General features: G+C 40.3%; 1 protein-coding gene across 8 annotated transcripts in view; it reads left to right on the top strand.

The window, feature by feature from the left end:
• The window catches only part of DDR2 (discoidin domain receptor tyrosine kinase 2), a 156,493-nt gene that overhangs the window by 118,399 nt on the left and 12,283 nt on the right, over nt 1-25,811 (top strand). For all 8 annotated transcript variants that reach the window (XM_074389855.1, XM_074389854.1, XM_003943389.4 and 5 more), the window contains 11 exons: nt 5,731-5,833; nt 7,267-7,498; nt 7,802-7,949; nt 8,281-8,386; nt 12,347-12,530; nt 13,643-13,886; nt 17,097-17,159; nt 18,277-18,407; nt 21,431-21,641; nt 23,136-23,359; nt 24,593-24,720. In XM_074389855.1, the coding sequence (XP_074245956.1) occupies nt 5,731-5,833; nt 7,267-7,498; nt 7,802-7,949; nt 8,281-8,386; nt 12,347-12,530; nt 13,643-13,886; nt 17,097-17,159; nt 18,277-18,407; nt 21,431-21,641; nt 23,136-23,359; nt 24,593-24,720 (1,774 nt within the window). The remainder of the gene's footprint in view (nt 1-5,730; nt 5,834-7,266; nt 7,499-7,801; nt 7,950-8,280; nt 8,387-12,346; nt 12,531-13,642; nt 13,887-17,096; nt 17,160-18,276; nt 18,408-21,430; nt 21,642-23,135; nt 23,360-24,592; nt 24,721-25,811) is intronic.

The raw sequence follows: 25,811 nt of genomic DNA, 5'->3' as shown, positions 1-25,811 counted from the left end.
ATAGGACTCTCAAACAGGGTACATTATATATATCTATCACACATTTTTTTGGGTGTGTGTGTGTGTATATATATATATATATTATATATATATATATATATATATATAATATATATATTTATAATGTGGGCTATATACATACACATTATATATAGAGAGAGTATACTCACACACACTCTTACCCAGGTGAGCATCCCAAATCCACAAATCCAAAATCCAAAATGATCCAGTGAGCATTTCCTTTGAGTGTCATACTGGTGTTCAAAAAGTATCAGATTTTGGAGCTTTTTGGGTTTGAGATGCTCAGCCTGTACATATTTTGAGAGTAATGGTGGGTATCCTGACTACCACATGGGGTTATTTTAAGGGTAAAGCAGAGGTGAGCCATGGGACGCCACATTGCAAATTTTTAAGAATTCTATTATCAGGGTCAAGATGGCAATCAGGGACACTATGATATGGAATAAAGCCAAACGATCTAGGATTGCCTGCCTTGGACAGCTAGATCTTCTCCCCAGGAAGTGCCTGAGGGAGATATACACACAGGTGACAGTGACAAAGGGTAAGTAAAGTTCTACATTATTAGTAGCTGGACTTGGGTCCTAAATGCCAGTGTGAGTGTTCTGATGAACTGACCTGGGCATGTAGCCCAGGTTAAAGGCCTCCAGAAGGCTCTCTTTGTTCGTTAAGTCACTGGTGCCAAGGACTAAAATACTTAACACACTCAACAACATAATACGATCAGTGTTGAGGAGGGGTCAGAGCAGACTCCTGAGAGGGCCATTTTCTGTGTGTGATTTTCAGAAAGTACATTGATCTCATCCATTGGAAATTTTGGCCCCATTAGCATCCCGTATTAGTATTTCCTCACCCTTACTCTTCCCTTCAATTTCACTTCTCAGAAAGTGGAATCTGAGAATTTGTTGCTTCGTCTCCAAACAGTTCAGATTTGCCCTTAAGAGTCAAGCACCATGATTATCTGTGGCACATATTGCTTCAACTGGAGAAATTATACTTTTGATAAGAATAGGCAAAATAATATTATATTCCTATATTCATCTCCTGATTCAAAACTGACTTGGAAATCATAGTGGATGGTGTATTAGGCTGTTCTTGCATTGCTATAAATGCATACCCAAGGCTGGTCAGTTTCTAAGAAAAGAGGCTTAATTGGCTCATGGTTCTGGAGGCTGCACAAGCAATGGCATTCGCATCTGCTTGGCTTCTGAGGAGGCCTCAGGGGGCTTATAATCATGGCAGAAGGTGAAGTGAAAGCAGGAGCAAGAGAGAGTGGGGTGGTGGGGAAGGGATCACACACTCTTAAATGACCAGATGCCCTGTGAACTTAGAGCGAGAGTTCACTTATCACCAAGGGGATGGCCCAAGCCATTCATGAAAGATCCTCCTCCGTAATCCAAACACCCTCCACCAGGCCCCACCTCCAGCATTGAGGTTACTTTTCAGTATGAGATTTGGGTGGGGACAAATATCCAAACTGTATCAGATGGTGTATTAAAACATTTTCACGCTGATGAGAAAGACATACCCAAAACTGGGAAGAAAAAGAGGTTTAATTGGACTTACAGTTCCCCCTGGCTGGGGAGGCCTCAGAATCTGGTGGAGGCAAAAGGCACTTCTTACACGGCAGCAGCAAGAGAAAATGAGGAAGGAGCAAAAGCAGAAACCCTTGATAAACCCATCAGATCTCGTGAGGCTTATTCACTATCATGAGAATAGCATGGGAAAGATGGGCCCCCGTGATTCAATTACCTCCCCCTAGGTCCCTCCCACAACATGTGGGAATTCTGGGAGATAAATTCAAGTTGAGACTTGGTGGGGACACAGCTAAACCATATCAGATGGTGAACAGGGAAGTGTTCCAGTGGTTATATGGCCATGTTTCTTGCCAAAAGTTCCTGCGTATGATTTTGGTTAATTGCAGTTTCTGGAAGTATCAGCTAATTCTTGGTCTAGAGCCATCTTTCCCTTTCTTAGGGCGAGATAAGAATCCAGGAGCTTTCCTTGGTGTGATACAGGCAGAGGGCACTCTTGTCTTCAGTTCATCTTGGTTGCAGTGGTTACCCTCATTCTCCAAGCCCGTCATGTTCCTTAGGGACAGCAGTTGTGCTGTTTCTGTTTCAAGCCTGGGCATTATGCTCATGTGAAACCTTTTTCCCTTCATTTTTGCTACTTCTCCAGGGCACTTCTAGGAAATGGGGCTTGGTATCTGTTAGTGCTGTAATTTGCCTATCTCTGACCCCTCCAAGCTGAGGGAAGCCTCACCTTTCTCCCTGCCACCTCTACTCCACCCTCTGGTCTCTTACTGAGGGCAGGCCTTCTAGGAAGTTCTTTGACTTTATGCAGTTTCTTATTTCTGCCCTGTAAATGTAAATGTGCCCTGGGATGAATGAACATAAGGGCCTGGCTGTGGGTTTTGAAAATGGAAGTAAAAATACACAAATCAAAATCTTAAAAATTACCTTGCTCCAGAGTTTATTTCAAAAATAGTTTTATTGAAGTACAATTGACATACAACAGACAGCACACATTAAAAATGGACAAGTTGACCAGTTTTGACTTACATATAAACCCGTGAAATCACCACCATAATCAAGACAATGACCACATCCATCACTGCCAAAAGTTGCTTGTGTCCTTTTATCATTCCTCTGGCCACTCCTCCTTCCCCCAGGAAACCACTGATCTTTTTCTGTCACTATAGATTAACTTGTTTTTGTTTTCTAAAGTTACATATAAATGGAAGTATACCGTATGTACTTTTTTGGTCTGACTTTTTTTTACTAAGCATAATTGTTTTGAAATTTAACCATGCTGTTGTAGCATGCATCAATAGTTCATTTTAACACTGAATAGCAAGGCATGGTCTAGGGTGGCACAAGTGAAGTGCCTGGGGTTAAAATGCACTCAGTTCTTTATGATGGTAATCATAATGATGATGACGATGATGATGATGATGATGATGATTGTAGAAACATTTAAAAAGACCTGCTCTCTTAACAAGTTTTTAAGTGTAACATACAGTACCATTAAGTATAGGCACAATGTCGTACAGTGGATCTCTAGAATGTATTAATCTTGTATAACTGAAATTTATATCCCTTGAATAGGAATCTCCCCATTTCCTTTTCCTCTCATCTCCTGGCAACCATCATTCTACTTTCTGTTTCTATGAGTTAGGCTATTTTTGATACCTTACATATGTGGAATCATGCAGTATTTGTCCTTCTATGGCTGTTTTATTTCACTTAGAATTATGTCTACCAGGTTCAACCGTGTGGTCACAAATGTTAGGATTTCTTTCTTTTTTAAAGCTGAATAATATTCCATTGCATGTGTAACCCACATTTTCTGTATCCACTTATCTGCTGATAGTCATTTGTGTTGTTTGTGTACCTCAGCTTTTGTGAATAGTGCTCCAATGAACATGGAAGGACAGCTATCTCTTCAGGATGCTGATTTAGATAATCTTGGGTGTGTACCAGAAGTGGGACTGCTGGAGCATATGGTATTTCTATTTTTAATTTTTTGAGGCACCTCCATACTGTTTTCTATAGTGACTGCATCATTTTACATTCCCACTAACAGTTTATAAGGCTTCCAATTTCTCTACATCCTTAGCAATATCTTTATCTTTCATTTTTGTTGATGAAAGATATCGTTATCTTTCATTTTTGTTGATGACAGTCATCCTGACCTGTATAAGGGGATATCTCATTATGGTTTTAATATGCATTTCCCTATGATTAGTGATGTTGAACACCTTTTCATATAACTTGGCCATTTGTATGTCTTCTTCAAAGAAAAAGACTGTTTCTTTTGCTGTACAGAAGTTTTTGTTGTTGTTTTTCAATTGTAGTCCCACCTGTTTTTGCTTTTCTTGCTTATGTGTTTGGTGTCACATCCAGGAAGTCGCTGCCTACACCAATGTCATTAAGTTTTTCCCCTGTATCTTCTTGCAGGAGTTTTATGGTTTTAGATATCATGTTTAAATCTCTCATCCATTTTGAGTTGATTTTTGGGTACAAAGTATAAGAGTTTAATTTTATTATCTTGCATATGGATATCCAGTTTTCCCAGCACCGTTTATTGATAACTTTTTTGCCCATTGTATATTTTTGACACTCTTTTTGACCTGTGTGGGTGACTTCCAGGCTCTCTATTCTGCTCTATTGATCTATATGTCCGTTTTTTTTCAGGTACCATACTGTTTTAAATAACTTTCTAAAATATTTTGAAATTAGAATGTGTGATACTTCTGATTGTGTTCTTATTTTTCAAGATTACTTAGACTATTTTGAAACTTTTGTGGTACCATATAAATTTTAGGATTTAAAATAATTTCGGTAACAAATGCCATTTGGGATTTTGAAACACAGTCAGTTCTGAATCTGTTTCAACTGTTCTTTTTTTTTCTTTCTCACAATGGGTTTTATTTTTCTGCTTTTTCACATGCCTGATAATTTTTTATAGCATGAGACATACTTACACTTCAAAACTTTTTGTTGCTTATCTGAAATTCAAATTTCACCAAGCATACTGTATTTTATTTGGCAGCCCAGTGTCCGGAGAACTCTAGCTTCCTTTACTTCTCTGGACTCTCATTTTTGTCTCCTCAACTTTGCAAATTCTCCAGACTCTGCCTGAGCTCTCACTCATTGCGCTGTATCCTGGACACACTCTCGTGCCAGTAAGCTGAGGCCACCGTAGGGCTCAACTTTCTTGTTTCCTGACTCTCAGATTGTTGTTCTTTGTTGTCAGATGCTCATTATCTTAAAACATAATTTTTTGTATACTTTGTCCTTTTTGGTTGTTTCACACTGGAGAGTCAATCTGGTCTCTGTTACTCTGTCTTTGGTTGAAAGTAGGAGTCTGTATCCAGAAGTTGCTGTTTTTAGCCAGGAGCTGGAAATGGCTCTAAACAGGGCCCAAGATGTGTGTTTGATCCCTTCATTTGCTTTATAGTTATCATGCAATTAAATACTTAAAAAATAATTCTTTGGGCCAGGCGCAGTGGCTCAAGCCTGTAATCCCAGCACTTTGGGAGGCCAAGGCGGGTGGATCACTAGGTCAAGAGATCAAGACCATCCTGGTCAACATGGTGAAACCCCGTCTCTACTAAAAAAAAATACAAAAATTAGCTGGGCATGGTGGTGCGTACCTGTAATCCCAGCTACTCAGGAGGCTGAGGCAGGAGAATTGCTTGAACCCAGGAGACAGAAGTTGCGGTGAACCAAGATCGCGCCATTGCACTCCAGCTTGGGTAACAAGAGCGAAACTCCGTCTAAAAAAAAAAAAAATTCTTTGGATCATAAGGGTGCCTGGTGATTATGAGGGTTCCTCACTACTGTTGGGAAATTGATTAGAAGTGCACATCTGCTAATAAGGGAATGGGATGGGCCACTGGGGTTATTAACAAGTACAAAGCATAAATTGGTACACTACATTATATTACACAAATTGTCAGAGTTTGAACCAAAACACAGATTTGGCTGGGGGTCAAATCTCAGAGGCCCAAACTGTATTTGGAGTCAAGACCAGGAAGACAAGTCTGACAGAGTCAGGGTGGTCAAACGGGAGCCATAGGGGGATTTAGGAAGATGTTAATTCTCTTATTCCTTGTTCAATATTCAGTGACATTCTTCCTAGGGGACTCTGGAAATAAAAATAAAAGCATGTCCTCTCTCTTCTCTTTGGTTTCTCTTGGTCTAGCTGTATGCCGCTATCCTCTGGGCATGTCGGGAGGCCAGATTCCAGATGAGGACATCACAGCTTCCAGTCAGTGGTCAGAGTCCACAGCTGCCAAGTATGGAAGGTGAGGATGGCTACTTCAAGACAGCCCATGTTCTGGGGTTGGACAGATTTCCTGGGCACAGATACCTGACCCAAGGGGCTGGGGAAGGGAAGGTGGTGTCATTGGCAAGAGCTGTTGAGAATGAAGGATGGACAGCAAGTGATCCTGCTCTCTCTCTTTTCGGGGAGAGAATTCAGGACTTAGCTACATGTACTGTCTGGCAGCCCCGTCTCAACCACAGAAGCCCCAGGGCCATATCAACCACAATGAATGGGTTCATTGATAGGAAATGGACTTGCTTTCCCTGACTTTCTCACTATGAGCTGCTGCAGGATGCAGGCAATGGTGGCAGCTATGGGAGGGTGCAGATTATGTAGGACACTGGGAGTTAGCGTCCACTCGTCTTCTCAGGGGGTCTATGAAACATCACTCACTGCAAAGCATCAAGGGCTTAACTAGACATGGAGGCCTCCAACAAGTTCTCTCCCTCTCTCAAGGATCTCTCACATGGAAGGGTCATCTTTACCCACAGACAGAGTGTGGCAGTTTCCTGGGGTGATTGATTCAGGGGTCTTCTACATCAGTAAACTCCGTACTGCTCTACTGGTTGGACCCAACACTCTTTCTGGAATCTAATTATTTTGGTGTGAAGTATTGATTTTATTAAAATGGAACTACCCATAAGAAAAGCAATCCTGATGAAACTTCCCCATAATTTCTTAGTGTGTGACAGACTAGAGTGATGGTTGATGGAATTGAAAGGGAGTGACAAATGAATGGGTGATACTTGTGGGAAAAAGGAACATTCTAGGGGAGGGAAAGTGGTAGGAGGTTCTCAAAATAAACTTGATAATAATTTCACAATTTTGCTTAGTGGTAACTCAGGCTGGAGGTAATAAAATGAAACCAGATTATTTACTGCTTCCTTGACATGCTCTTCCCCTTCATGCTCCCCTTGCATTTCTACGGCTCCTTGCTGGTCTGCAATGCCCATCCTGCTGCATTGCATAACCCACACTGGAGACCCTACTATCCCTCCTCCCTACTGCCATAACTTGATGTCCAAGCAAAGGGTGGCTAGCTTTGTCAGACTGAGTTTGAATGTGGGAAGGGAGATATGAAATAACTTATGGGGGAACAGAAGGTAGGAAGAGTTTTATTTCTCTTTAGACCTCTAAATCAGGACGGAGAATGAAGGCGACATGTGATCTGAAGGCCTCCAGCTCTCTGGTGGGGACTGTCTCTCAGGGTTTCTTGGTACTCCAAGGAAAGGGATCTGACCACAAACGGGTACTGTGATGGCAGTGAAAACTGTGGCGATAACCCGAAAAGTTTATAAGAACTGGGCAGTCTGCTCTCTCTCCTCAGTACAGGGCAGCTGCTTGCCTGTGAACCAGTAAACAGCTCTGTGGTTTCATGGTTGCTCCCTCTCTCCCCAACCCTCACCTTTCAAGGCTGGACTCAGAAGAAGGGGATGGAGCCTGGTGCCCTGAGATTCCAGTGGAACCTGATGACCTGAAGGAGTTTCTACAGATTGACTTACATACCCTCCATTTTATCACTCTGGTGGGGACCCAGGGGCGCCATGCAGGGGGTCACGGCATTGAGTTTGCCCCCATGTACAAGATCAACTACAGTCGGGATGGCACTCGCTGGATCTCTTGGCGGAACCGTCATGGGAAACAGGTAGAAGTAGAGACATCCAGACCCTGGGATGTCCAAGACCATGTTTTGACTTAGGCTAGGAGAAGAAGGGTATGGGTTGTCTGTGTGGGTATGTGTGTCCACAGACCAGGCATGCCCTTGTAAATGTGTGACCCAGGGTGAGGGATGTAGGGAAGGAATATCAAGGCCATGGGGAAAGTGGAGTAAATGTATTCTGTTCCTTGAATTAAGAAGAAAAAGCCCATCGAAAGGGTGGTGGGGGGGTGAAGAAAAGTGAACATAATTTAATACCACCTCATTACTCATTCTCTTCTCTCTCCTCAGGTGCTGGATGGAAATAGTAACCCCTATGACATTTTCCTAAAGGACTTGGAGCCGCCTATTGTGGCCAGATTTGTCCGGTTCATTCCAGTCACTGACCACTCCATGAATGTGTGCATGAGGGTGGAGCTTTATGGCTGTGTGTGGCTAGGTAGGTCACTCGCCCAGGAAACCTACAGACCTTATTAAAGACTCCGACAAAGGGATCAGTTACTCCTGAAATGGTGATTGCCTCTTGGGAAGAGTAGAGACAGACAGAAGCATTGCTCATTATCCCAGTGCTTGGTAACCCACACCCAGTAATGCATTCAGAGTCATTATACTGACTGCCACTGAGGGGTGCTGCTCTGCAGTGCTCCCTGGGTGCCCAGATGGGGTCCTGCTGGACCTGCTGTGTGAGCTTGTACCCTTGAAACTCACCTAGTTTCCTAAGGTAATGGGCCTGGGTAGTAGGCACTCACTTGGCTGTGTTTCCTTTGCAGATGGCTTGGTGTCATACAATGCTCCAGCTGGGCAGCAGTTTGTACTCCCTGGGGGCTCCATCATTTATCTGAATGATTCTGTCTATGATGGAGCTGTTGGGTACAGGTAAATCCTGGAAAACTTTGATAATCAGAATGGGAAACTGGCCACTAGGAGAGCATAATATTTTATCATGTCTTGGGATCAATAATCAATCAACCAATCAGTATTTATTTAGTTCCTGTACAAGGCATTTGGAGATAATTTAGATGAAGGAATACACACGACCTTTATTTCCAGGGAACTTAAAGCCTAGTTTGGGAAGACAAGTTAATTACCCAGAAAACAATCAATTACACAAAGCAAGGGCTAGAGTTTGTGATATGGCTCTAAGTATAATAGCCATATTTTTGACCCTCAAAACAGGACATGTGGTTTGACACAAATATTGGACTACTTATTGAAACAAAGGTCCAGAGAACTGAAGTAGTGATACTCTGGGCAGGTCAAAAAATCAGAAAGAATAGACCTTGTAAATATAAATGCTTTGAAAATTGTAAAAAGGGGACTAGTAAGGCTTACAATAGACAAAGCTTGTAGGGCAAGATGAGAATTGTAGCAGAGGAAGGAAGGTAGAAGGTAGCAGAAGAAAGGAAGCAGGGCTGAAGGCAAGACTGGCCTGACTATAGTAGATACTGGAGCTGAGAAGAACAGAATGGAACAATGGGTAAGCCTGAAGTGGATCAATGGAGGGCCATGGCGAAGAAGTGTAAACAGATAGAGTTGGAACTTAGGGTTGGATAAGGGATGCTCCCACTTACCCCATTTCACTTTAAGACTTAAAGCCTTGCCGTTCTTCTATCCCATGCTAACACTTTTCTAAGCTTGGTCCGTATCTGCAAAGTGAGCCTGGGAGAAAAGTCAGACCACAGTGAAGACCAGATCAGATGATGGAGGTTGACAGGAGTCAAGAGGAGATACTAGTGAGGCTCAGGAAGGGAGTGTGGAATTATAGCCTTCCATTGGCTTAGGTGTGGAGAATGAACTATTGCCCTCTAGCTGCCATCCCCTGGGTGAAGGCCTGATTCATCCACTCTTCTACTCCTAGTCACTTCCTTTCCATCTTCTTAGTCACTGTTCTTTCCTGTTTGTTTAAATTGTCTTGGCATAATTTCACTCAGTCACACCCCAACAGGCATGTATTCAAGGCATAGAGGAAATCAGAGATCAATCAAATTCAGTTTAATTTAATAAACCTTTGTTAATCAACTGTTACTAAATACAAGGAGTTTGGCCAGGCATGTTAGGTATTCAAAGGTAATGAAGTCATCGATACTACCTTTAAAGAGCTCACAATTTGGAGTAAGGGCTAAAACAGAAATAAATTACTATGATTCAAGTATATGAGCAAGAGATAGCCTATGATTGCTTTGAGATTCAAAGGAAAAAGTAAACTGTAGTAGGAAAGCACACAAATGGGGATGAAAACATCTGGATTTTATATAATAAAAGTTACTTCTGTTTGCTGGGATGACAATGTGTATGAAAAGCATTTCATAAGATAAATTAATGTACATATGTAAGTTGTTATCTGATTAACGTTTTTCTGACCAAAGGAGCAGTAAAGATATGGTAGAACAGATAAATCTGAATTGGGTCCCAAAGAATGGGTAGAATTTTCACAGGTACAGAATCTTGAAATGGAATTTTAGGCAGAGGGAATAGCATGAGGTAAAAAGAATCATGGTTATAAAGTTTAGGGGACTATCTGGGAGAAATCAATGGTTTATTTAACGATAGACCATATGTATGTGGCAAAGCCAAAAGGAGCAAGAAGAGGAGGAACAGGAAGAGGAGAAGATGCTATTCTTGTTCTTTATAAACATGATCATTAACGTAATGAGTCATTGAAGATTTTTAAAGCTGGGGAAGGACATGATTTGGAGCTGTGCTTTAGACAGATTAATCAAACAGCATGCAAAGGTTAGATTTGAATGGAATGAGGAGGTGATGAGGAACATTTTAAAACTCCGAGTTCTGTCAAGTAAAAAGAATTAATGACCAAGGCCATAACTGTGGCTGTGGGAAATGAGGAAAAGCTACTCATTTGGGGAACATTTGCAATCTGATTGGATGTATGGGGCATGCAGTAAGGTGTGAAAAAGAGTTAGATGAAGCCTGACAGTCTAAGTGACTGAAACAATGGGGCTGACGTTTATTCATTCAACGAATATATTTTGAGTGCTTAGTATGCACCAAGCACTTTCAGTTACTATGAAAGAGAAGTATAATTTATAGAAAAGGGAAACCAACGTGAAAGATTTAGTTAATAGGGGATGATGATGGATTTAGTCTGGGGTGTAAGTCTGTGAGACTGACAAGACTTTCAGTAGAGAAATAAGGAAGGTAGCTGGAATTGCAGCTTTGAACTCCAGGGGAAAGATTTTTAAAAATTACAAAAATTTAGATATAATTGGCTTTCATTTAATAATTGAGATAATAAAATGTCTGGTGGAGGTGGCTGAGTGTAGAGATCCTCTCAGCCACTGTGAGATGACATTCATCAGAGTCTCAGGAAATAGTCATATTACCAAAGGTTACTGTTTTGTTTTAAAAAATTCAAGAGTAATATATGCCTACTAGTGATCTTAATAACTCTAAGGTATATAAACACAGAAAATTTCTTTTCTTATCCCTTCTCCACTTGATTTAATTTTGGCCAAGGGGAAACTGAACAGGCATTTCTTTTAATTTGTGTTGCTTTTCCTAAGACTTTCATGGGATTTATTTTTTTGGGGATAATTGGAAATATATTTATTGCAAGTAAACTTATATTCTCCTAGCTTTCTGATCTGTAGAGAGAAGAAAAAGATGGCAAAACCTTGGAAGGGAGATCCAGGCTCTGGTCACTGTGGATAAGGCCAGTCAAATTTTATAATTTACCAAACATTTTTTTAATGAATAAATACATTTTAAAAGGCTGGCATAATCACCCTTAGTATTTTTTATTTATTGATTGATTTATTTTTGCAATTCACAAATTTTACATATTATTGATCTGGCTATAAACCTCAAGGGTCACAACCATTATAGCTTGAGGGTGAGTATCCCAATCTCTTTATTTGGGAGATTTGTGTCACATCTGCCGAAGTTTGAGAAGCAGAGCTTGGGGAAAGAAGTTCCACATGATGGAGTCTTGCTCTGTCCCTCCATACAAAGAAGGAAGGAGCCTCTTTGTGTCCTCCAAATAGTCAAATAAGTATAAATGCAGTTATATTCCATCCAGCAGTCAGTCTTCTGGCAAACTCAGCCTTTAAAACAGAGCCTTTTACTCAGAAGTCAAAAAAGGCTGCTAAGCTAGAACACAAAACTAAATCCGACACCTGGGATTCTCGTGAAATCCATACATCTTACTTCCTGGGTCTAGTATCCTACAAATTTAACTAAAAATAAATAGAAATTATGATTTAAACTTAGAGATTATGTTTTCCCCCGTAGTTTAATATCAAATTGGGTTGCTGGTGTATGTAGAATAGAAGACAGCGTGACTGGCTTCTCTGAAATTGATTCACTGAACAATGACAACACGTAGTTAAAGGAGAGTCAGCACTAAGTTCTGGAAACATTTATTTGATAATGGGGCAAGTGGTACTATGTATGGTAGTATTCATTTTATGCATTTATCCATTTCATCATTTACTCAATGAATTAATTCATCAAATGCATTTGATAATATTGAGTCATTATATGAAGACATATCTGGTACGTAAGAATAGGCAAGGTGCAGTAGATTATAGAAAGCTTTTCATATTAAATGATAAGATGTTGTTTAAAAGTTTTACTACTAAAGGGGTAAGCATCAAATGTTTTCTAAAAATTACTAACATGAAATTCTTAATTCTCCATTGATGTAAGATAAACTAGTCAGTACTATTATACAAATTTGATTATTTATAATCCTTGAATTCCAAGATAATAAACTCTTAAAAAATCTGGAGTAAAGATGCTGGGTAAAATTTCTTCCATGAATGTGTGATTAATTCAGATTTCTCTCTCCTTTCCCCACCCTTCTCCTGGCCTGAGCAGCATGACAGAAGGGCTAGGCCAATTGACAGATGGTGTGTCTGGCCTGGATGATTTCACCCAGACCCATGAATACCACGTGTGGCCCGGCTATGACTATGTGGGCTGGCGGAACGAGAGTGCCACCAATGGCTACATTGAGATCATGTTTGAATTTGACCGCATCAGGAATTTCACTACCATGAAGGTCAGTGGAGTTGGGTGTGGTAGAACTTCTTTAAGGAGCCACACATCATAGTGTTGTAGAGAAAAGGCATGCTAGAAAGAAGCCTAGGCTGATGCCAGTTCAGTGACATATACTGTTACTAACTAGCTAAATGCATTTCACAGGTCACTTCTCTAAGGGTGTGATTCTTCATTTGTGTGTTAAGGGAGTTAGGTCAGTGAGCTCTCATTTTTGTTGTTGTTGTTGTTCTAACACTAAAGGTGACATATTCATTAGGTACAATAACAGTCTCCAGGGCCCACAGATTTTTAAAGTCCCTAAAAATGCTTTAATTTATTTTAGTGTCAGGTGAAAACAATTAATTTTTAGGTTAAAGATTATATTTATCTTTTTACCAGTGCATGTGTGTGTGTATATGTATGTGTATATATATATACACAAACATACATATGTGTATATTTATACATATATATACACACTATATATGTGGAGTAAAGATGCTGGGTTAAAGCTCCTCCATGAATGTGTGATTAACTCATATATATATGTATGTGTGTATGTATATACATATACATACACACACACATTCCTTTTTTCTACAAAAAAAAAAAAGATGAAATTGTTTTGGATTGTATATTATTTCAGGTCTCTCACCTAGCCCTGTTGAAAGGAAGCAGACTGGCTCTGAAATGTACCTAGGAGGAAGTAGGATTGCAGTCTTCCACTTACCTCAGTTCAAAATAGCTCTAATCAGGGTATACAGCAACTGTGATTGAGAAGATCATAGACTGGAGAGAGTTCAAGGCAAGGAAGGGCCTGAGAAGAGGCTGCAGTCCTCATTTAACAGATGAGAAAACTGCAGTCCAGCAACATGAAGTGAGCTGGCAAAGGGCAGACAGTGCATACAGGTAACAAGGGTTGTGGCCTGGTTTTATGAGGCCTGACCAATTATCACTGCCACTGTGAGGTTCCTAGAAGGAAAAATCCAGAAGACTGCAGAACACCAACTATTCACCAAGGGTGGTGCTCACAGAAAGAGCAAGTCTTGACTCTTAAACTGAGTTGGCTGGTACTGTGTCCCTGTGCAGCTTAGCAGGACCAACCTATCACTCACATGCCTCTCTCTCTACCAGGTCCACTGCAACAACATGTTTGCTAAAGGTGTGAAGATCTTCAAGGAGGTACAGTGCTACTTCCGCTCTGATGCCAATGAGTGGGAACCTAATGCCATTTCCTTCCCCCTTGTCCTGGATGACGTCAACCCCAGCGCTCGGTTTGTTACGGTGCCTCTCCACCACCGAATGGCCAGTGCCATCAAGTGCCAATACCATTTTGCTGATACCTGGATGATGTTCAGTGAGATCACCTTTCAATCAGGTAGGGAGCTCAGGTTCCCTTTGGGAAGTGGGAGCAAGGTGATGAAGGAGGAAGGCACAGACCCAGAACATCTCATTAGCAGGTCTCTGAGAGGAGTGGGATTGTACAGGTGGCTTCTCATTGCTGGATACAGTGAATCCTTTGTGTGGCTAGTTTTACCTGTGGAGAGGTAGGGATGAGAATGGAAGTGAACAAATATTCATGTAACTCTTCTTAGAAAGTATTTTTTAAAAAAGAGAGTATAGTACTATTTTTTCAAGAAATCTTGATTCCTTTTTGTAGGAAATGGTATTTTGATACTACAAACTGGGCGGTAGGGATGCTCATTGCTAATAGGTTGTCATTGTTTCTTGGACTTTTTGGTGGAAGAAAGCAATTAAGTGAAAAAAATGTTTCATGTAACTCTTCATTATAAACTCACTGATTTTTGTAAATTTAATGTTTAATTGATTGCAGCTATTCTTCTTCTTCTTTTTTTTTGAGACAGAGTCTCACTCTGTTTCCCAGACTGGAGTGCAGTGGTGCAGTCTCAGCTCACTGGAGGCCTGCAACCCTGCCTCCAGGGTTCAAGTGATTCTCCTGCCTCAGCCTCCAAAGTAGCTAGGTGCCTGTTACTGCACCTGGCTAATTTTTCTATTTTTAAAGACAGGGTTTTACCATGTTGGCTAGATTGGTCTCCAACTCCTAACTTCAAGTGATCTGCCTGCCTTGGCCTCCCAAAGTGTTAGAATTTCAGACATGAGCCACTAAGCCCAGCCATTGTTCTTTTTAATACTCAACTTATGCTGTCTTTCACTAGAGCTTGCATTTTTAAAGGGGCTCTTTGCTCTTTGAATCAGACCCTAGAAGCCTTTGATAACTTTCTTGTTTTCTGAAAGAACAAGGTATTTCAAGCTCATTTTGAACATGTGCTACCCCCGACATGGAATCAACCATTTCCTCAAGAAATTGTGATTCTTTTTAGTAGTAAATGGTATTTAGATACCATAAACCGGGCAATAGGGATGCTCATTGCCAATAGATTGTCATTGTTTCTTGGATTTTTCAGTGGAAGAAAGCAACAAAATATGTATTTTTAAAAATAAAAAGATTATGAGTTCACTTTGTTACTTCCAATTCAAATTAAAGATAAGGGTTTCATTTAAATTTGATTTTATACTTTCATCTCTATAATGTTGCTAAATATCATGTTTTCTAACAATGTTAGCAGCATTTCTTCATCTTACTATTCGAAAAGCAATACCAATATTATTACTAACAACATACTATTGAGCATTAAGATTTCTTTGCAATTCTCTTTTCTTTGTCCTGAGCATGTATCCTACTAAGAATGTGTAGTCAAAGTACTATGTTCTAAGGTCAGCTGAGTACCAGTAGGATAATTTTTTTCTGTATATAGTTATGTCACCAATGTGATATACAGTTAGATTCGGTTGATTATTTCAACTTTTAAGTATTCGTTTTAAACTCTAAACACTACTTTTGATTGAACAGTAACAGTAGCAAATAGTGATTTAAATTCTTGGAGCCAGAAACTGCAAAATCTTGAAAAGTTAAAAGGCATTTAGAACATTGTTCATACCATTAAATTTTAGATGGGGAGACAAAAGATACACAGTGCTTTAAAAAAATGTCCAAAGTAATATGAACAATAAAGGGTCAGAAGGAGAAAGGACACTAGAGTGGGTTTGTCATAGACAGCATCAAAGGAATGAGACTTGTACTGGGCCTGGAAGAAAAGTCCAGGTGTAAAATAACAGAAGAGAAATGAAGAGACTAATTTAAAGATAAACCACACTTTGGGATGCCAAGGCAGGAAGACTGCTTGTACTCAAGAGTTTGAGACTAGCCTGGGCAACATGGAGAAACCCTACCTCTACAAAAAACACAAAAATTAACTGGGTATGATGGCACCTGCCTGTAGTCCCAGCTAGGGAGGCTGAGGCAGAAGGATCATCTGAGCCCCAGAGGCAGAGCTTGCAGTGGGTCAAAATTGCACCACTGCACTCCAGCCTGGGTGACAGAGTGAGACCCTGTTAAAACAACAACAACAACAACAACAAAAACACCAGATAAACCAAAAGAACCTATCATTTCAGATTCGATTTTTAAAGGAAGGAAATTTCAAGATGGTTTGCTTATTAAGATGTACTGATAAGAAAATGGAGCATATTTTTAGGAAAACAGGTTTGGTGTTTAAATGCTTCTGTGCTGAGGATTTCCTCTCAGAGTAAATGGATTGATTATTTTATCTGAGTATCTACTGAGAGCAGAAATCAAGATGCTCAAAGTCAGTGCCATTTATACTGTAAGTGTTAACTGGGGGACAAAGAGATTCCCACCCATCCTCAGGAATTCTCCTGGCAGAGTAATTGGTACACTTATTATAGCTAATTATAGCTATGAACCATCGTTTTTGACTCCTGGGGTCTCTTGAGCTTTAAATCCAATGTCTTAATAATGTTAGTTTTCACTGGAGCCTGACAACCGAACTCAGAAAGCACATGCAGATGTCAGATACCTCCTTATTTACATAATAATGTTAAGAAGAAGAAAAATTAAGATACTTGGAAGAAATGTCTTTTAGAAAGGAAATGCATATTCTAATTCTTGACCCCCTTGGTCAGATAAATCAGAGGAAATAATTCTGGCAAAGCTGCAAGCATCACTTGTGGTTTAGTCTCAGAAGCTGCAAAATCACGGTAAGGGACACTCCAATGTCAGTAAATACCAATAAAGATGAAGCCTTAATTCATAAATTGGAGGGCTAGGCCAATGAGGCATAGTGGAGACTCTTTTATAAACAACCTATTTTCCTCGAAGGGAAAAGCATCTTAACACTGTCTGTCCCTTGCCCATGTACCCACTATATTTTCTCTATATTTTTGCTGAATTTGGGTCCTGCTTCTTATGCTTTATGATAATATGTGGTCACAACCCTTTGAATTGCTGTTTCTTAAACCTTTTGTACCATAGCACCTAGCATGTAATATGTGAAACAAAAATTTTATAAAGAAAAACTTGCCGTTACTATTTAGATGAATGGTGATATTTTTATTTAATGTATTTATGATTTAATTTTTTTTTTTAGAAGGCTGATGGCAACCCACTAAATTGATCTCTTGATGTGCTAGGTCACAATATGCCTCCAGAGAAAACACTAGCTATCTGTCTTCTCCCTGGCTCTGACTCACCCTTGTTTTATAACAGATGCTGCAATGTACAACAACTCTGGAGCCCTACCCACCTCTCCTATGGCACCCACAACCTATGGTATGTGTGATTCCTAAATTATACAAATTAAGTTGAAGGGACTTCCCGGAGGATGAAGAAGGGTGGAGATTTGCAAAGCCCTGGCTGTGTGAGAGGCTTTATACCAGGTGGCTTTGGATGAAGAGTAGCCCTGGAAAGGTAGGACTGTCTACCTCCAAGATACGGATCCAAACATATTCTCTTCACTACTGATTCATGTGCTTCTTTAACTGAGGCACAGTCTGGAGTTGTCCCAATTTCTCCATGAAAGACTGGGAATTTGGGGTCAGAAACAGGGAAAGGGACATTCCTATGTGAGACCTGTAGTGGGGATTTCTAAGAATGGGTAGAAGTCTAAGAAACAAAATACTGGTCTCTCTAAATATGCCATGTATGCATTGCTTTAGGCAGTCGTTGGTGACACCAGCCAGCAATGTGGGAAGCATGTGATTGCATGTGTCCAAAGAGGACTTTCAGCTACCTTGGCATATCTCAAAGAATGCAGAGGGTGAAACTGGTCCCTCACCTGTTTTTCATGAGGTGTGATTAAGGGACTGTAGACTCAGGCCATAATAATATAGTGACAAATTTTGGGAAGAATAGAAAAACTCACCATTATCCTGTCTGACATGGAGAGGGGGAGGCTACTGTCTTATGGTAGAGGGAAGTAGGATATGGGAACAAAGTAATAAAACAGGCTGAGTATGGTGGCTCACACCTGTAATCCCACTACTTTGGGAGGTAGAGGCAGGCAGATCAAAAGGTCAGGAGCTCAAGACCAGCCTGGCCAACATGGTGAAACCTTGACTACAAAAAGTACAAAAATCAACCAGGTGTGGTGGTGCATGCCTGTAATCCCAGCTACTCAGGAGGCTGAGGCAAGAGAATCACTTGAACCTGTGAGGCAGAGGTTGCAGTGAGCTGAGATCATGCCATTGCACTCCAGCCTGGGCAACAAGAGCAAAACTCTGTCTCAGGGGAAAAAAAAGTAATAAAACAGTAGCAAGAGCAAAGTGGCATCTTCTAGAATTATCCTCAAGGAACAGAGTCTACCTCCATATTTTCAGTCCAGTCCCTCATACTCTCTTACTTGACCTGTGGGATGATTGCATTCTCTGCCTTCTCTCCCTGGTCACAGATCCAATGCTTAAAGTTGATGACAGCAACACTCGGATCCTGATTGGCTGCTTGGTGGCCATCATCTTCATCCTCCTGGCCATTATTGTCATCATACTCTGGAGGCAGTTCTGGCAGAAAATGCTGGAGAAGGTGAGGAGGTGCAGAATAGGCAGATACAAGAATCTGCTCCTTTTTTTCTTAAGCCACTGTTGTCCCAGGAGTAAAAGGCAAATTGCAAAAATGTATTAATGGTTAGAGCTAACTGAGACTATCAAGAAACGTAGAAATAGAGCCAGAAAAAGAATTAGCTAAGTCTATTTTCTCATTTTTAGAGTGGAGATGTTGGAACCTTCCTCAGAAATGCAGAAAAATCTTTTTAATACATTTAACCTCAATTCAGGCATTTTCCTTGAAATTCTGATTCACTGGATTTTGGGTGGAGTCCAGGCATCCATATATATATATATATATATATATATATATATATATATATACATATATAAATATATATATATATACACATATATAAATATGTATGTACATATATATATATATAAACAGGTGCTTCTGATGCACATCCGAGGTTAAGAATCACTGTCCTAATGCCAAGTTGAAATTTCTGCTAATGCTGTTGAAGTTCCTTCTCTTCTTTTTCAGTTTGCTTTTGTTTTGTGTGGTGTGTGTGTGCGCGCGCGCGCGCGCGGTTTGCATGTGCGTTTGTATGTATGTAGAAAAACATCTAGCTTTATTAATATTCAAGCCAAGTTTCTTACTATTCTAATTTCCACTTTTGTGTGCTTGAAGGTTATGATTATGTATCTCTCTGAGTCCCTCTTCAGACTCTCTCTCTAGGCCAAATGATCTGAATAACTTTTTACATTGTCTAACACTTTACAAGAGGCAGACTTTTTCCTCATGTACAGTTTTATATACACCTCATTGAGTAATAACTCATGGGCATTGTTACATTTAGCTATTTTTCTGATGAGAAAATTTGATGTGCTCAAGGTCATACAACTGGTATCCAGTCTTCTATGCATTTTCCAATTGTTAATATTGAAATGCCTTGATTTCTTTCTTCAAAACTATATTCATTTCATCAAAGATGGAATATCTATGACTTGTTTGGTTTCTTGGACCAAATAGCAACTCACTGTTTCTTAGTGTCTGAATCTCTTGGGGTCTGCTGATGAGTAAGTGTTTCTACCTTTGGCCATGGTCACCTACCCTGGTCAATGAGTTCCTCTCAATAGACATGGACTAGGAGAGGTCACAGAAACTCTGAGCTGTGAGGCTTTGAACTGCCTCCGAGGGCAGGGAACAGGAAGGAGGAGAAATCCTGATTGATTTCTGTGTTTGGAGGTGAGATCTCAGGGGAAATCAATGCCTATGTGGAGCCTCTATTCCAGAGGAGAGGAAAGGGCACCTTGAGAATGGGCTTGAGTCTCCAGAGCTTTCTAGATGTAAGATGGCAGAAAAATGGCTCACATCAGGGGTGAGGAGGAGCAATCTTGATGAGTAGCCTGTGATTCCTTCTGACCTGTGTCATACCTGGGTTCCTGAGATGGCTGATGTTTGTTTTAAGGTTTTCACGCAGGAATATTTCATGGAAGAGAAGGTCTCCTTGGTTCCCACAAGTATGTCACCCAGTCTGAAAATATTAAAGCTTTCAATTCTCAAATAGCAACAGAAGACTGAAAGACAAAATCCGCAGAGACTCACTCACTGTCATGAGCATGTCTCAAGGCATGAATGAGGCAAATATCAAAACTTTTCCTCCTTTAGAATGCTGGAACACACCAGTGCCTAATACCTGACCAGAGGCATTCCAGAATGAGGATGGTGGTGAACTGAAGGTTCATTGGACAGCTTGAAGAGGCTATGTGACTATCTTAAATAGTTAGGACCACGTTTTAGCCAAGGGAGGAGGGTCTGTGTTCTCTGGCTTCACATAAAGTGAGCCAAAATTTACCACACTTCTCTGAGTCTTTATTCTGAGAGGCCTGTTGGAATATCTTCTTGGGCTGTAAGAGAAATGTTGCAATCTCCAGGTAAAAGGTAAAGCAAAGATTTTGCCCTTGAATATTTAACTTGTTCCTCCAAGAAATTCTACCCCTGTAGATCCTGAGTAAGATGACTCAAGATGCTCTGGAATGACACTCAGGATTTCTTCCTGGGGACAGAATTTTATGTGGAAAATCATTAAGTACACATATACATTATAAGAACATTACTTAACATAGCTGTAGACTGTAGCATTATTTGTAGGATACCTTTGATGGTGTCCTCAACATTCCTGCTCTGCGTGATTCAACCCACATATACTGAGTACCTACTATGTTCTGAGCTTCTTGCTTAATACTGGGTTTATTATTGCAACAGAGGACCTTTCAGTATAGTGGAAAAGTGCACATCTAAGGTTCGTTGTTGAGCACCCAAGCTGTGTTTGTTGGGGTGGAGCATTTCACTTGTTTAAATTCAGATAGTCACATGCATGCAGGTGCTGGCATTTTCCTTTTGATGGAGCAGGCAGGTTATATTAGAAAAGATGCCACAGGATTAGTTGTTATGTTGTTCTCCTTCATTTATTAGGTGTCTGTCACTTTGTTATCTCTGGACACCTAGGGCTTTCCTGTCCCATATTGTAACCATTTTCTGTTTGGTTAATGAAAATATGGGTTGGCAGTGGGTATTATCCTAATCTGCAGTGTCAAAATGATCAGGTAGAACTATTGATACATCATGTTACAGCACATTTATTAAGTTAATAAACAATTTATGTCTATTCCAAAACCAAGCAGTTAAAGGGTAAGCCAGCAAAATCCTTCATTTAATAAAACATAGAAAACTGTAAGATTGAGATCTTTGGCTACTGATAGGTTCTTACAGCATTATGAAGATAATGCTTTTTTAAAAATGTTTCAGAAAGCACATCATAGAAATTAGAAGATCAAATTCTACCTCGAAGAAATGAAGGATTATTCTAAGTTTCTATAACACAAGCATTTGTGAAACCAGACTGCATCCCTAGCACATGCAGGGCTGCTGAGGTGCTGGGGTTAAACAGTAGTAAAGGGTTATTTCCTTTGAGTGGAAGAGCTGAGTTTAAGAAGGGAAGGAATTGATCATCTCTTTTGTGCCAACACACCTTTCTCCTTGTTCTTCTCTTCCAGGCTTCTCGGAGGATGCTGGATGATGAAATGACAGTCAGCCTTTCCTTGCCAAGTGATTCCAGCATGTTCAACAATAACCGCTCCTCATCACCTAGTGAACAAGAGTCCAACTCAACTTATGATCGCATCTTTCCCCTTCGTCCTGACTACCAGGAACCATCCAGGCTGATACGAAAACTCCCAGAATTTGCCCCAGGGGAGGAGGAGTCAGGTGAGGATGATGTGATGGGCAGGAGGTCGAGGGAGAAACTTTGACAAGCATCAGGTAGGTATGACAGTCTGCTCCCAGTTAACTGCACCTATTTTTAGTCTCTGCTAACCTCCTGAGAAGTCGACATTCTCTTTCTAGATTTGGTCTGCTGCTGCTTCTGGCCTAATCTGAGCATCTCTCCTTTGCTACTGAACATAAGATGTGGGGAGGGATCCACATACCAGAAAAGAAAGAAAAAAAAAACTACATGTTAATTAAGTATTAACGCCAGAAGAACCTAAACAGTCCAACCAGTCTAACCTCATTTTGCATGTCGGGAAAGTGAGAAGGCCCAGATAGAGTACTCATCCAACACCAAATTTCATGAGTGGGTAAAGGCAGGGCTGGATTTTCACCTGGAGAAGTCAATAAAGAAAGCTGAAGACATTCTGAAATTCCCAGTGCTGTAGTCATCTTAATAACTAAAATAAATAACTACTTGAGTTATCGGCTTTTGTTAATTTCTCTTTGGTCAACATTTACTAGAGAAATATGAGATTTTATTACGAGAGTAAAATATTTCTCGCCTTTTCTCAATAAAAGCATTGAAATGAAACAATAAAAGGTAAAAAAAGTAGTTCCAGTTGGTTCAAATTTCAATGTCTTTTAAAAAACGATGCAGAGTGATGTCAGAAGGGAAGCTGGAGTCACCTTTTAAGCTCAGGGCCGCTTTTCTCTAAGGTCATCAACCTGAGGGACCCAAGTCAGTAGAAAAGAACTTGTGGCGTTCAGAAGAGAGGCGCTATGTCTGAGCTGGATGTAGAAGCAGACAGTACTAAACACAAGAGTATAGGATTTTACAGGAAGGAGCCTGAAGGGGTCTTCTCAAAGGATAAAAGGAAACTTACATCTATTTTATCATTCAATGGATAGCAGACACGAAAGAGCTTGCTAAAACTCAAGTAATTTCACAGAGACAGCAAGCATAAAGGATATAAACTAATTTATTTCTCAGGGTGAATAGAAATAATTTACCTATTTCCGAAATCTAAAACATCCCTCACCTCATATTTTAATTTTTTTCCCTAAGTTAGACTATGTCTGAAACTAGATCACGTCTTTAATCTGAAAGTTTTTTAATACCTAAAATCAGTTTTTAAGTCAATAAGTGTCTTAAAAATAAGGAAGTAAGTGATCAAACCTTCAACATTTAGTATTCCCACCCTGATATACCATAAACCTTCCTGTAGTTTACCACACAATTCCACACGTTTAGCCACAGAATGTGTTAATGGTCATGTATTATGAGGAAAAGAATGAGACATAAAATGGTGTCCCACATTCTGAAGGCCAGAAGAAAATCTCGAGGAAGCAAAACTATCTTCCTAGTAAGACTATCATGAAGAAGGTTGGGCTTTCCCAGGGGCATGTTTTAGCCCTCCTCTCAGAATTTCTTTCTTGAAGAGATCTCCACCGGTGCTCCGTGGAATGAGACTGGTTACCGTGTCTTCCCAGGCTGCAGCGGCGTTGTGAAGCCAGTCCAGCCCAGTGGCCCCGAGGGGGTGCCCCACTATGCAGAGGCTGACATAGTGAACCTCCAGGGAGTGACAGGAGGCAACACATACTCAGTGCCTGCTGTCACCATGGACCTGCTCTCAGGAAAAGATGTGGCTGTGGAGGAGTTCCCCAGGAAACTCTTAACTTTCAAAGAGAAGCTGGGAGAAGGCCAGTTTGGGGAGGTAAGTTGATTATTTGGGTTTGCGCCTCCAGTCTCTTACAGCTCGAAGGAAGTGGTTGGATAAAAATGGTCAGTAGAACAAAGAGTCCTTTCCAGAAGTGGATTCACAACAGAATGCCTCTTCCACTTGTCTCTCCTTGTGTTGTCCTCTGGATTCTAGTATTGGGTCAACCTCATCTTTGTCAAATAGCTGTAGAGTTCCTAGGACTTCCGATTTCTATACAGGAGTTTTTAAGGCAGGCAAGTCACTAGACTTCAGATATCTTGAAAAACATCCAGTATTTTCCAAAATGTTTACAATGGATTGTGGAGGGTGGGGCCCACAAGATGTGATCATCTTTTATGAACTGTCCAGGAACATCCTGCTGCTCAATAGCCACTTTGTTTTTTTCCCCTTTAATGGAAGTTACATGTAAAATGATGAAAAACAACCTCGCCCCTGCTTTTGGTCCCAGAATCAGCCGCTAGGGAATGAATCACCAACTAAGATAAGGAGGAGTACTCTTTTCAGTTGCCCTCAGAGTGATGCATGCATTATTAAACTTTTCACTCTTGCATCAGTTCCCTGAACCTTCTGGGAGCTCAAAGCAATGTTTTGAGTTGTAATAGGAACTCTTCACCACTGCCATCTAAACTCCAAATAGAACACTTGGTTTCCTAAGATGTGTTACTGGTTTTCAGTGTGGATCTCATGTTCTCTCCTTGGATAGGTCTGGTGTTACAGGAGGTTGAGGGGCCCATGTTATCTGTTCAAGGTGTTACGTGTACTCATTTTGTCCCCTGGATTGAAAATCCACATCTGTTATACTGTTAATAATACACAGGAGTTGCTTATAATGCTAAACCCCATACTAAGGGATTGCTTTAGGAAATTGCTTTATGTTTTAAGTAATCCAGTGACTGATGAATCAAAATTCAAGCATTTGTAATAAAAGACATTTTATAGTGGGCTATGCTGTCATATAATATTGTTATCGATTCATTCATTCACTTAATGTTCCAATCAATGTATATTTCTAAGTCAGGAAAGTAGCATATTAGCTGGGTACTTTACCATTGTTTTTAATCTTATCAATTATCTGAATCATAGATATGTTCCACATATCTTCTTATTGGTCTTTTGATCATTTTGCCTGAGTTGTAAGAGTTAGTTTATCTCCAGGAATGCCCAGCAAGAGTACTGAGACATCTTCAGGAGCAATGATGATGCTGAGACTAGATGACTTTTGTCTAGGTTCATCTCTGTGAAGTGGAGGGAATGGAAAAGTTCAAAGACAAAGATTTTGCCCTAGATGTCAGTGCCAACCAGCCTGTCCTGGTGGCCGTGAAAATGCTCCGAGCAGATGCCAACAAGAATGCCAGGTCTGTGGTCTACATTTTGAGTTTTCTTTTATGCATTTCATGTTTAGGACCAGGAATACTCCTGGATACTTCTGAGCAATTTTCAGTGAGCTGCCTCGCCTTTCCACGGTTACCCTTTGTCTTATTCCGATGGGCTCAGCAGTTCTCATCTTTTTTCCATTTCTCTCAAACACGAAGGTACATTTTCTGTTGTACTTGCTACATATTTACTTCCTAATCTCCTGTGCACAAGCACTGTACTTCCCAACATACACAGCTGTCTGGATGTGTATGTCCTCAGTCTTTACACACAGACATACTCCTGCATGCTATTACCTCCTCTTGACAAAGTTTTCACAATCACACATGTCTTTCTTGCTAGGCCTCTTTCATTCTCCTTTTTTCACATTTCTATTTATTTTCTCATCCCTTTTTTCTCTTTTATGCTCCTTTTCTTCTACGTCCAGCAACCCTCAAAATGAGAAGCTACCTCTATTTGGAAAATTATCTATGAATCTCAGAGCAAAAGGAATCCACTATTCTCTAGCAGTTTTCCAAACTGGCTAATAATCTCTTGGATCTTTTTCTACATAAATTGCAGTTTCCAGCCACACTCCATTTGTCCGACAGCCTTTCCGTTACAATAATGGTGAGTTAATCCTCACCCAGAGAGGCAAGCTGGTTGAAAGCTGGCTGTATGTGTCCCAGAGAAATCTCCGCACCTGGATAACCTATGCATTTTCCCATTTGTGTTGTCTTGATTTGTCTCACTGATATTCATAGTGAAAAAAGTTTATTATTCTCCAAATTATCATAAATTCCAAGAATGGTGATAGACTTCATTAAAAGTCTTGCAATGGATAGGATGTAGGATAAAGAAGAGAGAAAGATGAGGAAATGAAACTGTGGAGGCTTTAGAAATTTGACTGAGAATTTCGATCTTTAAGATACTGGTAAAAATAAAAAGCAGCATTCCTGGATCTCATAGAGAGATGAAATATTTCTTACATTAATCTTACATGTTTGGAGAAAGTGGCACGAGGGAACAAAACAAAACAACACCACAGGACACAGGATATGACAAAGCCTTTCTCCGTTGCTCTCATCAGTGA

Source organism: Saimiri boliviensis, chromosome 19, assembly GCF_048565385.1.
Source record: "Saimiri boliviensis isolate mSaiBol1 chromosome 19, mSaiBol1.pri, whole genome shotgun sequence".
Classification (NCBI taxonomy): domain Eukaryota; kingdom Metazoa; phylum Chordata; class Mammalia; order Primates; family Cebidae; genus Saimiri; species Saimiri boliviensis.
Note: the sequence above shows the minus strand (reverse complement) of the source record. Positions and strands in the feature narration are given on the sequence as shown.